Source organism: Alosa pseudoharengus, unplaced genomic scaffold (assembly GCF_046254945.1).
Source record: "Alosa pseudoharengus isolate Yale_2024_CS ecotype anadromous, Long Island Sound unplaced genomic scaffold, YU_APseudo_1.1 YU_APseudo_1.1_scf_18, whole genome shotgun sequence".
Taxonomy (NCBI): Eukaryota; Metazoa; Chordata; class Actinopteri; order Clupeiformes; family Clupeidae; genus Alosa; species Alosa pseudoharengus.
In genome coordinates, this window is record NW_027468650.1 from 33,116,417 (window position 1) to 33,134,134 (window position 17,718).

At 41.4% G+C, this 17,718-nt stretch overlaps 1 protein-coding gene across 2 annotated transcripts; it reads right to left on the reverse strand.

Annotated features, from left to right (window-relative positions):
* Positions 1–1,353: 1,353 nt before the first annotated feature.
* Positions 1,354–17,349, reverse strand: LOC143131384 (uncharacterized). Of its 2 annotated transcripts, none has more exons than XM_076290995.1 (10): positions 17,071–17,349; positions 16,827–16,948; positions 16,680–16,704; positions 16,543–16,589; positions 15,809–16,437; positions 14,803–14,908; positions 14,538–14,684; positions 12,779–12,839; positions 9,434–9,597; positions 1,354–6,741 (listed from the first exon to the last, which is right to left on the reverse strand). In XM_076290995.1, exons 1-10 carry the CDS (start codon positions 17,132–17,134, stop codon positions 6,727–6,729), a joined length of 1,380 nt encoding a protein of 459 aa, XP_076147110.1. In that variant the 5' UTR covers positions 17,135–17,349; the 3' UTR covers positions 1,354–6,726. The 2 variants fall into 2 exon arrangements, with proteins under 2 accessions (XP_076147110.1, XP_076147109.1); XM_076290994.1 differs by having other exon boundaries at positions 1,354–6,744.
* Positions 17,350–17,718: the final 369 nt, after the last annotated feature.

Genomic DNA, 17,718 nt, shown 5'->3' on the forward strand with positions numbered 1-17,718 from the left:
CTCTCTCTGTTGTGTGCCGCTAAACTCAGATGCATACGTGATTTGAAGTCTCGGTCTTGCGTGCGCACTCTTGCTCGCTCGCTCTAGATTCCGGGAGATTTTATCTAATTTGCGGGCATCAGGGAGCCGCTATCAATATGCGGGAGACTCCCGGAACTTCCGGGAGACTTGGGATGTCTGTATTTATGGTTCTGCAGATTTGGTGTGGGGTTATGAAGTTTGGAAGACATGTTTAGAAAATTGTGTGACAAGCAAAGGTTTAGTGTGTAAGCAGTTAAAAAACTGTAAGATCAACAGAACTTCAAGACCTTTTTAAATGCTAGATCAAATTCAAGACTTTTTTCCTTAGTGGTTTCATGTTAATGAAATGAGTTACCCAGTGCTCTCCGTTCCTGTAATGCAGCGGTTCCCAAACTTTTTTCCCCGCGGACCACCTTCTACATCCTGACTCGGCTCGCGTACCACCATCCAACACATAAAAAAGTAACTCATTCTATTGACGCATTCCAGGCATCGTTGTTTAATTAGCCGCCCTACATGATAACATAATCAAAATGTGCAACTGGTCTATGAGCTCTCACGTTAAAAAAACAGTGTGGAGAACCACATTAGAATGGTTAGGTAGCATCTCACTGCAGACCACGCACTATGGCTTTGGGCAGTCTGTCTCCCAATCCACGTGAAGCCTAGGGCTATATGCCTCATCATACTTTCGTTTTCTTCACCTTCATTAGTCTGCCCCCCATCCCATTCCATCGTTACCTGTGTCCTGCTCTGTTTCTCTCGCTTCTCCTCTTCGATCGCTTTAATTAGGCCTTTTGGACAGTGTCCCTGTTTTTAGCCAGTTTTCCATGTTTACGCAGACTTCTACCTAGCCTATACTTCAACGAAACTAACGCGCCAGATATTCTGGCTGCCCGCAGGAAATCACATGTAGCCTATTGTGTGTAGCTTATTTTTTTAATGAAAACATACCCTATTATAGAGTTTTGATCTGCATATGTACCTTAAAGTGTATGGTGGTCTGAGCCTGGTTAGCACGCAGCCATTCTCAATTGTAACTGAGAGTGGGTCTCGGAAAGGTTCATTGACTTACGACTTCGAGCAGGGGCGTAACTAGCAGTGAAATTAAATCTAAATGGGTGCATTAAACTCCTACCAAATCGTTTCAGAAGTGTAGGTAAACGAAGGTTTTAAATGCAGTTGTTTACTCAATGGTGTGTGTGTGTTGGAGGGGGGGGGGGAGGGGGGGTGAGAGGCAGCATTCTGATGCCTACTCAGGACAATGACAACTACATTAGCATTAAGCCTGATGGGCCCAAGATCTATTTAAGGAGTAGTTATGATACGAGTCAGAGCTTTCGAACAAATTAGACTGGGAGTGATAGTATTATGATACTATGATAGGTACTAGAACTGGTTATGCTGCTCAGTTTCAAAAGTGTGTGACTGGAAAACCACACTGTTAAAGTCTGCAGCCGGTGTATAGCTTTCCAGACTTTCAAGACGGTATCTTACAGAGCCGGTTTTCTGTCAGCCAGCCATTTGCGTGCAAATAGCTGTGGGGATCAACAAATCTTTGATCTGTCAAGGAGAAGCCGTGGGCTCTCTCTGTGCGTGAGAAGAAGATGGGTTGGTGTTGGCCCGAGGGCCATAATCATCTCGTGGTGTCATAATAATTATAACCCACACTGCAGTGTGTGGTTATGATGAAGAAGACCAGAATGCATTCTAATCTCGGTGAGCACTTAATAAGATAATTTCAATACTGTCTGGATATTAATGTGGATTAAAACAAACTGTTGGCATTCTCTGACCTTGTATGATGTCTGAATAGTTGAATGAATGAGATCATGTAGTGCTTATTTGCCTTTGTTGGTTTATTAGAATGATCACTCCAGGTTAATTTATTCTTTCATGCGTTTTATAATTTTTTTTTGTTCCACATATGTATAACATCTTCATAATTTTGATTTTGATATACAATGAAAGTAAGTAGCAAAATACACAAGTCAACAGGGTAATGTGCCGACATCAAACATTAAGCGGGTTGTGAAATCCAACCTGAGCGGAGAGAGTCCCTCCTGCACCGATGCTGCCCCACAGGGCTCTGTACTCTGCACAATTTACCAGAATCACCCAAGTCCTCCGCTTTCAACAAACAAGTCATCTCGTTCACACTCGCAATAGCCTACACATATAAAAGGGCTCGTAGGCTACTATTCTCAATAGCCTACACATATAAAAGGGCTCGTAGGCTACTATTCTCAATAGCCTACACATATAAAAGGGCTCGTAGGCTAGGCCTACTATTCTCAATAATGGATCAGGTGCTCATTCACACCCAGTGTGTACTAATTGGCCTCGGCCATGAGAACAGGAGAAACACTCACAAAAGTATCATGTATCAGTACCACGCCCAAGACATTATGTATACATTATCAATAATAAATCTTAAACATGATACAAATCACTGCATACAAAGGAAATGCAATACAACCCATTCTTAGGTAAAAACTCATCAAATAATTACCTAGTATATGCCGTGTAGCAAAAAGTTACATTCTTTTAATGTTGTACATAAGATTACATTCCCGCCACAAAAATGTGAAAAAATAAATTCCACTTAAACTAAACTAAACTAAACTAAACCAAACCTAGCTCAACTTAAAGTTTTTAAATCAATCATCTCACTGTATTATTCATTCGATACCCACCCATGCAAAGTGGTGCCTGTGGTAGAATAGCTGTGAAACCAAACACCTCTTTTCCCTCCACTATTTGCTTCCGTATTAAGTGATGGGAAGTACACATTCACTCACACAGACGAGCTATCTCAGCCCCTCCACTGCTCACTTCTCAAACATATAAAAGCAGTAACACTAACACACTTTATATAATCCCCATCACCTAATACACAAAACATTTCAAAATGTGCTTAGACAACATAACAAATGTATTATACACACATAAGAAATAAAGTAAAATACATTTTTTTGCTAATACGGTCTTCAAAATGCTACTACTACTACTACTACTACTACTAATAATAATAATAATAATAATAATAATAATAATAATAATAATAAAACAATGTGACCTATGACATGCAAAATGAACAATTATTAATATGAAACGGATGCTAACACAATTACATTACACAGCGTTTTATTCCTTATCCCTCAACAACCACAAATCCTCTCTATCTCCCCTATCTGACACTGATGACACAAATCATATTTTATAATGGGACTTTAACATCAGTGGGTTCACTTGTGAGTCAGTAAAGATAAAAGGGTTTGCCAAATACCAATGCTATCTTAAATTAAAATTTAATGACAGCAACAATAAATCACCTCAGGGGACTTAAACAAGAACCAACATTTAAATAATGGTAACCTGTTTTAGGTGACATGTTTTATTTGTATTGCCTTAAAAGTAATGAATGCCCTTGAACTCTCTGTTCCGCATATAACCTCACAAAAGTAAACCATCAAACCAAAGTGAAGTTAGAAATAAATCACTATTTTCTGAATTGATTATCACTCAAAAAATGAAACAAGGTTTCTTACAGAGGTCCTCCACCAAATTATATACATATACATATATAAATAACTCCATTAAAGGTGTAGTCTGCAATTCTGATGAGCATATCACATATCCCTTCTATGCTCGTGAAGCGACGTGCTAATTGGCAAAATAGTTTATAGCTTGGTCCATGTCACTTTTACAGAGCAAGGACTGCATGCAGTCACCTCTCTGGGCATAGACACAATTGATAGCTAGAAGGCTGTGATGAAAAATGTACTCAATTTGACAACAAGTCATGCCCTGATGAGGACGATTGAAACATGCAGCCATGTCACCAGTATTTAATAAAGAAGTGCCTTAATTCTGACAGAAGTGCCTTAATTCTTTTCTTTTTTTCCATTGATGACCTAGACCATGTTGATGAGCACTCCGTAGTTTGGATTGGAATTATAGACTGCACCATTAATAGATCACAAAGTCATAGGGCCCTACTTTTGCGACGCAAAACCTGGTGCAAAGTGGATTATTATCCTGACGCAAAGTTTATTACTATCATACACTCTTTTATTGAACAATGTGCTCAGGGGTGTGGCAATTAACAACCGAAGGTGTGGTCTAGCACATTATTCCTAACATGCTCGTAGCGTGAACGCGTGTGCACTGCTTTTAAAATGCTCTTAAGGGGAGCTGTCCATGTTAATAGTTCTGAAATATCCTCTAATTTGATGGTTAATTAATTCACATCAATACGAAAATAGAAAAACTTTGACATCTGCATGTAAGCATCCCAAGTAGGCTATATGCCACACAGAGACATAAATAATTTTAACTATTTAACATTAGATTGTTGCACCGTTTTTATGTTTGTTGGAAGATATATAAACATATTAGGCTTGGGCTATAGCTTACTCCTACATCGGTCATGCCAGTTCTTTGCTACTTGTGAGAGTCCTGTGTGCTGCCTGTGCAATAGTGTTTCGGGGTGTCACTTAAGAAGACGTTTGAAGATAAGAAAGAGGTCGAGTAAGAAAGTGAGGAAATGTGTAGGCTTAAATAACATATAGGCTTAGATTTTGACACAGCACAGACTAAACCAGTGGTTCTTAACTGGTCTGGCTTTAGGACCCACAATTTCCCCATGTTCCCATTTAGTCGCGACTTTAATCGTGACGCAATTTTGTTTTAGCTTTCAAGCCAACAGATATGGTGAGCTACATGGTAAGACACGCAAAGTGCCTGTAGGCCTACTTGTTTGGAACATGCTGATGTTTGGAATTACATTTGTGCGTCTTCAACACCTTTCAAAGTATTCGACAGGTTTGCTTTTAACAGGGGTACTTAGTTTCCATGAAGCATTTTTGTTTTATTGGTTTCATGCTCTCATGTGCCAGCAATTCACTGCACACCACACACTGGGGTTTCAGTCCCATTTTGTCCTCTATTTAAGCGAATCCATGTCCTACCTCAAATATCCAGGGTTGTAGCCTACTTGCGTATACCACTAAACTGATATCTAACATGACCGGTCACATTAACATAGGCTATGTCCATGGCAATGACTGATATACAAATAAAGTCTATCAAAATAAAGGTCAGAGTATTTTGCATGCTAAAATCTGATTCATCACAAGTAAATATGATAAAGAATGGGAACCTAAGTTGGATAATTATATTATAAGTTGTAATTCCCCTGTATGTCCTGCTGGTAACTTCAGTGAGAAGTACCATTAAGACGCTCTTAGCCAGTAACGAGTACAAGCCACTCCTCTGCAGGATAAACGAGAACAGATGCGTATAGGCTATATACTCTGCTAGGTTTTAGTATAGCATGGTTTAGTGGAATATCTGTTCCATTCGGTCTCACGTGCAAGCAGATTCCTTCAAATGCGCTGCAAAATACAGATGCGCTGTTTGGAATTGCGCTGCGTGCTGTTAAGGGGAATGACAGATGTCATTCTCATTGGTTTAAATGAAGTTACGCCCAAAACATAGCCTGGTAAACCAGACCCTGGAATCTTTCAGATTAAGGGTCTGGCCACGAGTAATGAAAATGGCCCAATTCGAGGGGCGGCACCAAGCATGCATTTGAAACTCTCACTGCACGCAGTTGGATAACGCTACGACCAATCACAACAATTCACAGTGTGACGTATCCAGTTCTTGCAAAGGAGCGATTTGAGGGCGATTTTCTGCTCCTCTTTTAGTTGAAAAGCCAAATCTAAATCCTTTATTGTAGCGGCCAAAGCCGTTTCAAACAACTGGTGTTCATCGGTAGCTATCTTGCAATGTTTTCTAGATGATTCCGGACGTCGCAGCACCGTCGTCATCAGTGCAGCTCGCCTTTGTCCCGCCTACACCGATTTGATTGGTCCCTCTCGCTCGAGAGGTAGAAGAAATTTGGATCATTGCTCGTGGCCAGAGTATCTTGCGGGCACAATTCAAATTGTGCTCTCGCGAGAACTCTGGATTTCCAGGGTACCCAAAACACACCCAAGAGTGATTAAGAAACATAATAACCGCCTTGTTGCGCCATCCGCCCGACGTTTGATAATGTTTGATAACCAAACCACCCCCAATGTGGACTGGACAAACCCCTAAATTGAATTAAGCTATTCGCTAGTGACCATGCGTTTTAAATCGCCAAAATAGGGCCCACAGTAAAATACAATGTAACATGTAAAAAACATGAGCATGCCACGCAGCGCTCCCTAACATTACCTCACTACCTGCATAAAGGCAGCGACACGGTGGGAGGCTACACAAATAATATTTGTGTATATTATATACACATTGACTGATCACACAGTATACTCCACATGTGCGTCTTCATATACCAAGAAAATTGAACAAACAGGATAAGTTTCCATAGAAACCAGCTAATGAGCAGCCTCAGTGATAATCGCAGAACTCTGCAAATACCCTCTGGCTGCATAATACATAGCTTTGACCTTTAAGCCCAGAAGAAGACACTCCTCTCTCTCTCGACACAAACAACTGGCCTTCCAACTACTGTTGGCTTTTCTTCTTCTTCCTCTGAACTCTCTTCTGAGACAGGTTCAAGCTTGTATTCACTCAGAAACATGTACCGTCAGTTAACAGGACTGCATTCTTTCTGCAGACGCTCACACACACACACACACACACACATGTGAAGTTCATGAGAACTAAAGATATGTGATGGCGGGCAGGCCACAGCTAGGTCATGCAGATCTCCTGTAAGAAGAGAAGCACACAGAACACAATCAGGCATGGTGCACACACAGCAGGTCCCCGAGCACGGGTTTTCTATTGGGTAGGGCATTCCAACAGGTAGCGCACACCTGTTTCTGAGTAACTCTCCAAAAAGGTTCAAGGAAAATGTTCATAAATAGATTCCTATCAAATCAAATTTACAGTTTACAAACAGAGAAGGTAAAGGATGTGAAAGGAACCTTAAAACGCATACAAAGCTTTTGCAGCTGTTTTGGGTGGAGATCTGATTAGATCAGATTACACTGTGAACCCATCTATACCGTAGTGTTAACCAAAGATTCTAGAGTGCTACGCTCATTCTTAAAAGATGCATTCAATCCAAAGTCATGTCTAGTGAGACATTTATGGAGGGAGGCAGCAGGCAGCTGTCTTCCGTTTCAAACAGAGCCAGATGTACAACGAGGCCTGGCAATTCAATAATGAGCCTGGCAATTCAATAATATACAAGCAAAACAAGCTTTTTTTTATAACCACTGAATTGTTGTTTCAACACTTCATAATCACACATAATTCTCTTTTTATTTATCAATCAACAAACGAAAAGCAGAATGGTGAAAGTGTGCCACAAATGGAATTTGAGGTGTGTCTGAAGTTCAAAGTAATGTCTGCAGGAAAGACGGACCTTCTACATTCTCTCTAAGTGGGAGGACAGCTGAATGCTAACATGCTATCATGGAGCGTGTGTTGCAACACTCAGCGTTGCGTGCCGTGCTCGGTGCAGCCAGCCTGTGACACATCTGAGACTTTGTTGACTCAACTGACTCATTTCCTCAGAACATTCACTCAACTCTTCAATTAATCTTACATTGGAATGTATTGAACTGTACCTTTCTTGCAAAGGTCTTGCAACATTTTAAGCAATCACAAATCTGTCCTGATACTGAGATAGAACACTGATAATGAGATATAACATTGACACTTGTTTTGCATACTGTACACAGTGTATATACGGCACACTTAGCCTGTTTCCTGTACAGGGATTGCATCTATAGTCTTGACTAAATGCTTTTGTCAATGGAGATTTCCACCTATGTTTGCTTTTAGTCTTAGGCTAGGGCTCCATCAGGGCTCCAACGTTAGGAGGAACCGGGCCATTGTCACAGGAATCATGCCAGACGCAGAGCCATAGCCACACTAAATGCTGCTGAAATATGCTGATCTTACATAATGAAGTGAGAATGCAGAATGTGCAATGTAAGTATAAGTATATATACTCTTTTGATCCCGTGAGGGAAATTTGGTCTCTGCATTTATCCCAATCCGTGAATTAGTGAAACAGACACAGCACACAGTGTACACACAGTGAGGTGAAGCACACACTAATCCCGGCGCAGTGAGCTGCCTGCATCAACAGCGGCGCACGGGGAGCAGTGAGGGGTTAGGTGCCGTGCTCAAGGGCACTTCAGCCATGCCTACTGGTCGGGGTTCGAACCGGCAACCCTCCGGTTACAGGTCCGAAGTGCTAACCAGTAGGCCACGGCTGCCCAAAAATGTAGGCTATTGTGTGTGTGGTTGTATGTGTCATTTTTTCCTTTTAGAGTTTTAGTTTTTTATTTATTATTATTTAATATTAATACATTTTATTTATAAATTGAAGTTCTTCCACGTTGTGAAACTCAGGGCCAGATGTACGTACATTTGCGAACGTAGCGTTATCAGCGTCATGGACACACCGCAGATTGCGAACGCTGTCAGACCCAAGTTTCCGTCGTATTTATCAATCGTTCAATCCTTAGTGTAAACTGCGCCTTTCTCTGCCTTTCTCCGCCCATAAACACAATGAAGTTAACTGATGACAACATTAAAAAGAATCAAACGTTTAGCGATCATGAAATAATACCATACATGATAAGATGTAAACAAGCAGGGAGATAATGAAGATCAGTAGTTCTACTCAAACTACTTGTGCACATAGGCTATGGAAGATCAAATCTAGCAAGTAGGAAAGTTTAAGTGAATCACGTAAAAGTGAAAGTAAGACATTCGAAAGGACAACGAAAGTTGAGGTTGCTTTTGGTAGTAGGCTACAAATACTTTCACCACACAAACTGGTGCTCTAAATAGCGATTCTGTTGTCTTTGAAAGGTTCTCTTATTGACGCATTGAACTGCAATTTGGATTAACACCTGCTTTTACAAGGCGGAAGTATTTAGGCGCAGAATAGACGTGCGCTTTCAGGAGCAGACTTTGTACATACCACGGAATAAATAATTAGGCGCTCTTTACTCTTCCCCTCCCATCTTTTTACGCTAAACTCCCACTTTCCCCTGGATCCTCCCATGAATGCATATGCATGACATGACAAATGCAATCTGCCACTTTCAGCTCCCGCGACAGGCAGTTTGCACTTTTACATCATTGCGGCCTGTTTGTACATACCTCGCAATGATTTTACACGCACATTGCGAAACAAATACGCCTGAAGTGGGCGCAAAAGCGCTAGTACATCTGGCCCTCAGACCCATAACCACACTAAATGATAAAGATGCATAGTTATTGTATAGACTCAAAACATTGTGAGACTCAGACCCATTACGACACTAAATGATAAAGATGCATAGTATATTCTATGGACTCACCACCATGTTGTGAGACTCAGACCCATGACCACACTAAAGGATAAAGATGTATAATTATTGTATAGACTCACCACATTGTGCACGTTACTCTCCATCTGCAGGAGGCACTCGAGCGTCTCCATCATCTGCTGCTTGCGCAGGGCGTGGAGCCTGGCGTGGCCCTGCAGGGCCCTGCTCTCGCCCTCCTGCACCATGCCACTGAGGGATACCACTGCGCTCTGCAGGATGCTCAGCCCTGGACGCACAGATGGACGCACAGGAGGTCAGAGGTTATTAGTGGACACACACACAGAGCAGGCTTCAAAAGACACCATTACAGCCTACACACACACAGAGCGTGCTTCAAAAGACACCATTACAGCCTACACTACCAGTCGAAAGTTTGGAGACACTTATACATTTCCATTCCACTTCATTATAGACAGAATACCAGCTGAGATCATTTGCATTGTTTTTTTTAAAATCAGTTTCAGAAAGTTTTTCTGAAAACAATGCATAATGAGCATGGGACAGGAGCAAAGTAACCGTATTCTCTGGATAAGAAACTCGAAGGCAGTCTGGGGTAAAGGCCACGGGTAAGATATTTAGGAAAGCATCGAGGGGGGAAAACAATTATGTGATGTTTTGATGGGTTGGTGCTACGTCAGAACAAATCCCGACCAAAAGCTGCACTCGAACTCGCAGCACTCTGCACGTTATCAATTTTCTTTGCACGGCTACCAGACGAGTTACTGTGTTTCAGTCCGTTGCTTAACGTCACACGCTTCTCACTTGCCTGGACTGAGGATGCGCGAGAACCGAAGTTGACCAACAGGAAATGGGATCAAATTTGCTTCACACATCACTATGGGATGGCTGTGTCCATATCTTTTACCAGAGGTGGGACCAAGTCACTGTTTGGCAAGTCACAAGTAAGTCCCAAGTCTTAGCAGTCAAGTCCAAGTCAAGTCCCAAGTAAATACAGAGAAGGGCAAGTCGAGTCCAAGTCCAAGTCACATCAAAGCCAAGTCGAGTCCAAGTCCAAGTCCCAATCTTTTTCAAGTCCTGAACAAGTCATCAGGTACTCTTCACTTAATAATGCCATTATTAGACTATCGATCATAATTTTAGCACTTCCATCTAATCCACAGTAGTTTTTGTTTATAAATACAGATTAAAATATGTTCAATGTTTCTGTCTTGTAATCTTTTACGACATATGCATGTGCATACCTGAGTAATCTGTAAACGGATAGCTACATAACACTCAGCACAGCTGCAAATATATATATTGTTTTTCCAAATTGCGGAGCCCACTGTAAGGATGAGTAATAATTTGACTGACGGCAGTTCACTGCGCTAGGCCACAGATTTGCCTGCAAACAATTTATTAGGCTGTCTGGCAGTGGCGACTCATAAGGGAAGCCAAGGTCAACACTTTTATATTATTTAAAATATAATAATGACAGTAATTTTGTTTTAAAGTATTCATTTCTACTACACATTTGATGCTGTTTATCTCATTTGTAAATGGTGCACTGTCACTTTAAGCCCATTGTGTCATTGTGTGCCACTGTCCACACGTTCTCATAATGATCTTTTTTTACCAGCTCCGTTCAAATATAGCCTATGGCTAGTCCACAAACTCAAACATTGTTTGTGCCACATGTATAGCACAATATTAACAATGATAAGCATGATATTAAGTTGGCACAAACAGCTTTCATTCCCTTGGAAAGAGAAGCATGTATGACATGATGCTTGCTTGACATTTTCTGTTTGCAATTAAAAGTGAATTATGAGCGCGGTAGCCAGTAGCCACCTAGCTACAGTAGCTGAGTGAAATGCGTTTCAATCGGCATATCATGTGCTTCATGTAAATAAATTATTATATACTTCAAGACTCACCAGTTCCATTACACAAGGCAAAGACAACTCTTCATAATATTCTTGTCCACTTTCCAAATCACAGTGAGTGCAGCTATGTCATAGTGACCTGGATCTCATAGTTTATAACAGTACAGTAGGCTAGGGAGAACCGGATAAATTAACAATCTCCTCTAATCTCGTATTTGTTGCCTTCACGATTTCCTTTTATATGTTTCTTATATTTAAAAGAAGATATCAATCATCATCAACAATGACAAGCCAGCTGGAACCTACTCATTTTCTCTCCCTCTCGTGCGTGCTTAGATGCGTTCTCAATTAAATGCAGTATAGGCTAGCATAAGTTCAAATTGGATCTTAATGGACAGGACTCGAAAAGTATCAACTTTATGTAACATGCTGTTGGTGCTTTTTGACATTAAACGTTCTCTAACAAGAGTGCAAATCAGTTTGCAGTAAAGCTACTAGTGATTGGCTTAATGTTGGTCCTTCCTCTGTCTCTTGGTCCCCTACAAACAGTGTGTAACGCGTGTGGGGGTAGTGGCAGTACTGTACTGTGCTCTGGCCGCTTGTCTCCGCTATTTATTTTTTTTTAGTCGCGGGAAAGCGTCTGTGGGGTGACTGGTCCACGATCAGGAAATTTAGTTTTTGATTCGAGACATGTCAAGTCATCACAAGTCAAAGAGGCAAAGTCCGAGTCAAGTCTCAAGTGAATAGTATTCAAGTCCAAGTCGAGTCGCAAGTCATGGCGAATTTTATCAAGTCAAATCTGAAGTCATTAAAATCATGACTCGAGTCTGACTCGAGTCCAAGTCATGTGACTCGAGTCCACATGTCTGTCTTTTACTGTCTATGGTATAAACCAAGGTGTTGAGTGTGTTAGCCTGTTTTTTTATGAATCAGAGGCATGGCATTGTAAATCGCATTGAGTGCTCGGAGGAGTGGAAAAGCACTAATGAATGCAGCCCACTTATCATTTACTATTTACAACTACTACTACTACTACTACTACTACTACTACTACTACTATGTGTATGGTCAAAGTGAGCCACAGACTATACTGAACACAGTCTGAGCAGAGAATCCCTTAAAGGTGCTCTAAGCGATGCCACACGTTTTTAGGCTAAAACATTTTATGTCACTTACTGCAAACATCACCTAACCAACCGCTAGCTGTCTGTGTCCTGAATACACTGTAAAAAAACGTGATCTTTGTGGACAGCCCAGGCTTCAAAAACAGCAACAAAAACAACCTGGGCAAACCTAGCATATAAAAACATAACAAACTGACCAGCAAATCACAAATGAGATGCGCTTTTAGGAGAGTTTCAATTGCACGGGAGCAGCACAGGAGGGAGGGGGAGGAAGTATCTAGCTAGCTCTCTGTTTTGTTTGAAAGTCAACAGAAGTGACGTTACCCAGCATCGCTTAGAGCACCTTTAAAGAGGAAGTATTATACATCTTACCAATTGTAACTTTATAAACAAGCAAGTCCCTCAATAACATAGGGTCAACCAGCAAATATGAGATGTGCAGCATACAATTACATACCATTCATATCTTTGACTTCCAAATCCACATGCACTCCATCTCTCATTGCGTTCATAATGACCTGTTGAGAAAATGGTACAATGTGTCAGTTCAATGCAAAGGAAGTCACATAGTACTGATAGTACTGCAGCGTGATCAATTCTGGTGTCACAGTTCTGTCATTATGACCGCCGCGGAGCGAAGCGGCGGTCATATAGGTTTAGTCAGATTTTTTTTTCTTTTTCGCAAATATCTGTCAAGGATTCCCGGGACACTGAAAGACCGGGGTACACGAAACCTAGTGGGCATGTAGCCCCACATGGATAGCATGGAACCATCGTTTTTCGTTTTGATCTGTAGCCCCCCCCCCCGCTGGACTGAACCCCCCGAAAGGAGGGTAGGGCAGACACAGTTTTCTGTGAATATCTCGAGAACCGTAGGGTTTAGGAAGACCACCTTTTTTTGTATGTTGATCTTAAGGGGCCATGTCAACCCATTCCATAACCACTCATTTCATGTATAGCGCCACCTAGTTAAAAGCAAAAAAGTAAAAATGAGGTGTTGTAATCGCCGGTATCTGTGACCTAACATGGTCAAAACTGCACGAAATTGGAAGCGTAGGATCATTATGACACCCTCTGAAGGCATGCCAAGTTTCGTGGAATTCCGTTCATGGGCGGCCATACAATAAATTAATTTATGTTACTGTACACCAACTGGCCTGTAGGTGGCCGGACACAGTTTTCTGTGAATATCTCGAGAACCGTAGGGCCTAGGAGGACCACCTTTTTTTTATGTTGCTCTTAAGGGGCCAAGTCAACCCATCCCATTAGCACTCAATTCATGTATAGCGCCACCTAGTTAAAAATTAAAAAGCAAAAAATTAGGTGTTGTAATCACAATATCTCTGGCTGACATGGTCAAAACTGCATGAAATTGAAAGTGTAGGATCATTATGACACTATCTGAATGCATGCCAAGTTTCGTGGACTTTTGTTCATGGGGGGCCATACAATAAATTAATTTATGTGTACATTTAGTGACCGTACACCAACAGAGTTTTCTGTGAATATCTTGAGAACCGTAGGGCCTAGGATGACCAATTTTTTGCGTATGTTTGCCTCCAGGAGTCATGTTAACCAATTCCATATGCACACATGTGCATAAACAGATATTCACACACACACATACATTCACAGTAATCATACGTATGACACACTCACACAGTAGATATATGTATGCATGCATGCATGCACATGCACACACACAGGCACACCCACATGCACGCACACACACACACACACACACACACAAACACAAACACGTACACGCACAAATGCACACAATTAAACAATTTCTCAGAATTATGAACAGGCAAGATGGGGGTGGGGTTGTATAAAATGTATTTTACATGTGAAATCTATGAACTAATGTTTTGGTACTTGTTGTCTAGCAGATACCAGTGAGAATTGAGTGTGCATAATGCAATTCAGTGAGACAGTTAGAATCATATATGCCTTTCACCTTTTGTTTTTAGCCAGCAGCCAGACCAGCAGATATCCTGACTTTGCTGAATTACTGAAGCTAAGTAGGAACTGAACACAATTTGACAAGTGTGCCTTATTTTTGTGGAAAAAATGTGCCGGACTGGGCGGCGGTCATATTTTGTACCGCTCCGCGGTACATCTAGTTGTAGAATGGACTCACTGAACACAGACTAAGATGTGAAACCATAGACCATTCTCTAGAGGCACTAAAGGGATATCGGAGGGTTTCGTACCTCTAGCACCCTGACATAGCCATTTTCTGCACCGAGATGGAGACACGTCTTCCCACACAGGTCCCTCTCGTTGATGTTAGCACCCAAACTGATCAGGTCAGCTACCATCACATGCTGGTTTTTCTGTGCAGCCATGTGAAGAGCAGTCTATGGGAAAAGAACACCATGAACATGAACAGTATTCACCATTAAATTAATGAGTCAATGTTGTCCTTTTACATGCTATATATTTTGGCTGTTTTTTCTCTACTTTTGCCTTTTTTACCTTCCCCTCCTGATCCTTGGCGTTCAGTTGATTCAGGTCGGCCATTCTTTTGGCAATAATGTACACGTGTGCCCGCTTGCCCTCTTCGACCAGTCGATGAAGCAACCTGGAGAAGTGTTAAGATATAAGTGCATGTTATAAAAATAATTAATAATAATTAATCATAGTTAATAATTAATCATAATTCATCATAATTAACTATTAAAAAATAATATACATAGATAAATATACATACACACACACAAATATACATACACACACACATATATATATATATATATAAAGCAACACTAACACATTACTGTACATTGGCCTCTGACACCATATAAAGGTTATTTGACCAAATGTTTAAGTGAGGATATAAGATGTCTTGTGATAGACTGTCAGATGAAGCACTGACTGAAAAAAAAAAAAATGTAAATCAGGTTTATAGGCCAAGTATACTTGCATGCTCAACCACTTCCCCCACCCACATGTTTCCTACTGGTTGGGAATCGAACCGGCAACCCTTCGGTTTCCAAGTCTGAAGCCCTAATCAGTAGGCCACGGCTGAGGGCCAGACTGGTCCTAGGCAAAGTATTCATGAGTATAATTGGTCTCATGTGGTCTGGCCTTTCACTCTAAATGGGGTCAGTAAATATGTGTAATATGTGTATATCTGTGTTCATGTGCAACATTTTTAAAGAAAGCTACAAATTACCCTCGAACAACAATGAGACAAGTGACACACACTACCCATATCTCTAGCACTGTTGCAATATAGAGGAATGACGCCTTCCAATATAGAGGAATGACGCCTTCCAGCCCAAAAGCCACCACCTGCTCCATGAGACTAGCCTATGGACTATGATATGGCTAAATGGACTAATGATATATATTTTTTTCTTCTATTTGTTTTATCTGTGAAGCGACCTTGGGTGTCCTGAAAGGCGTTTTTAAATAAAATGTATTATTATTATTTATCATTATTATAAAACTGACGGCTATGATTTATTGACCTACTTACAATTTTCCATTCCTGTCAGGTGTCAGCAGCTCCCTGTTGGAGAAACTTTTCAGAAGGTTCCCTTCCCTCTCAACTTGGTTCCAGAAGAAGTCATTGGACCACTCCTTCTGCTGATAGGAACCCTGCTGAGAGAAACCGTGTAACTCCTGACTTATCGCCGACCCCTCAGCATAGTCCAGACCAAAATCACATGCAGATTCTGGGCTGGACTGACAGGAGTCATGATACGAGGGGAACTGGTAGTCCCCTGAGCTGGGGGAGTCAGCGACATACTGCTGCGGACTGGCATGGAAGTCTTCAGAGTCGTCACTACTGTAGCCACCGAAACTGTCGGCAAGGACCGAAAAACTCCTCCGATACTCTGCACATGGGAAGGAGAAGAACCCGTCCGGGGAGGAAGGTGCGGGAGGCGAGGAAGGCTCTGGAGAAGGGGCCATCTCCATTTTCTGACTGAACTCACAAAAGTATGTCTGGGGGAGGAACTCTTCAGGCAGTGGATTGTGCTCGGGTCTGTTGGCCGAGGTGACCAATTTAATGGGCTGGTGTGTGGACGTGCTCTTTTTGAGGTCTTCCTCCAACACCTCCACTATTATGGACAATTCCTCCTGAGCCACCGAGTTACGTTTTTTCTAGAAGTGAAAAACAGAGAAAAAACATATAGGCCTACCCAAACTCATCCAAAGATCGTTTGAAAATGAGCTTACAACTTTTGATGATATAATTGTGTTATTCACCTGGTTGTTTCTTCGATCTGCTGACGTCTTGACACGTTTTTTGTCTCCTGAGTAGAAGCAACAAGTGAAATCACACTGTCCTCAAAGCGAGTTACATTTCAAATAAATAGTTTATCAGTCTTTTTTGTCATATTTACCTTTTGATGCCTTCGCAGACATTCTCTACAACAAATGAATGCAAATTATTTCAGTGAGATGTGCAGATTATACTATAAAGACAGAGCCCAAGATCAAAATTAAGAAAATAAAAAACGACAGTTCTGTAGCATAGCAACATGAGCTACCTGGATATCCTTAGGATCCATTCCCTTCGCTATGCGTATGTTTCTTAACAAGTCCCTGACAGGCATGCGTACTCTGACACCAAGGTAACTTTTCTCAGTTTTACACCTGGAGCGTTTAGAACCTGTGTAAAGAAAAAGGTAGATTCACCAATCGCTGGCAGAACTATCAACTTCATAGGCCTCACTTTCCAAATGATTCTTCACCAACTTATACTGCAAGAAACATATATAGTTACAATGTTACCATTTAAAGGCGGAACTGAGTGTCTGGCACCTTCGCCGTTATGGACCTCCGATGTCGAACGCATGATCTGAGCAGGTGGACTCAATGGTAATAGTTGTTCCCTGGTAGAAGTGAAACGATGTGATTGCAACAAAAGTATCTTCTTCTGATAGAGCCTAAGATGTTTGGGTTTTAATCTACAGGTTAAGCATATTTCCTTTATCAGGATCGTAATTTATATTTAAAAGGTTATTTTCGGTGTTTCGCCTGTGCACCTCCAGGTACGCGACAACACGTATAGGTGTCTATCCTGAAATGCACAAGCAGTGACGTTTGGAAAGCTATAAACTGTCCTAGATCCGGTTGAAGGCGTGTACTAGTCCACCTCTTCACAATTATGCAAGTTTTTCTCACTTCACATGTTTATCACACGCAGACAGGTTTCTGCTCCACAATTCCTGCAAATTCCACAATTGCCGCAAATCGGCTGCAAATCTGCCGCAAACATTTAATTTTAGTAAGGGCAGGCGGGCTTTTTTGACGGCAGATGTAAAGGGGGAGAATACTGGTACAATCGTAACACTTTTCTATTTGCTCAGTTCAAACTCAATTTATACAAAGACGATTTCAAAGCTGTGAAATTGGGCCAGAAAGGAGTCATAGGCCCAC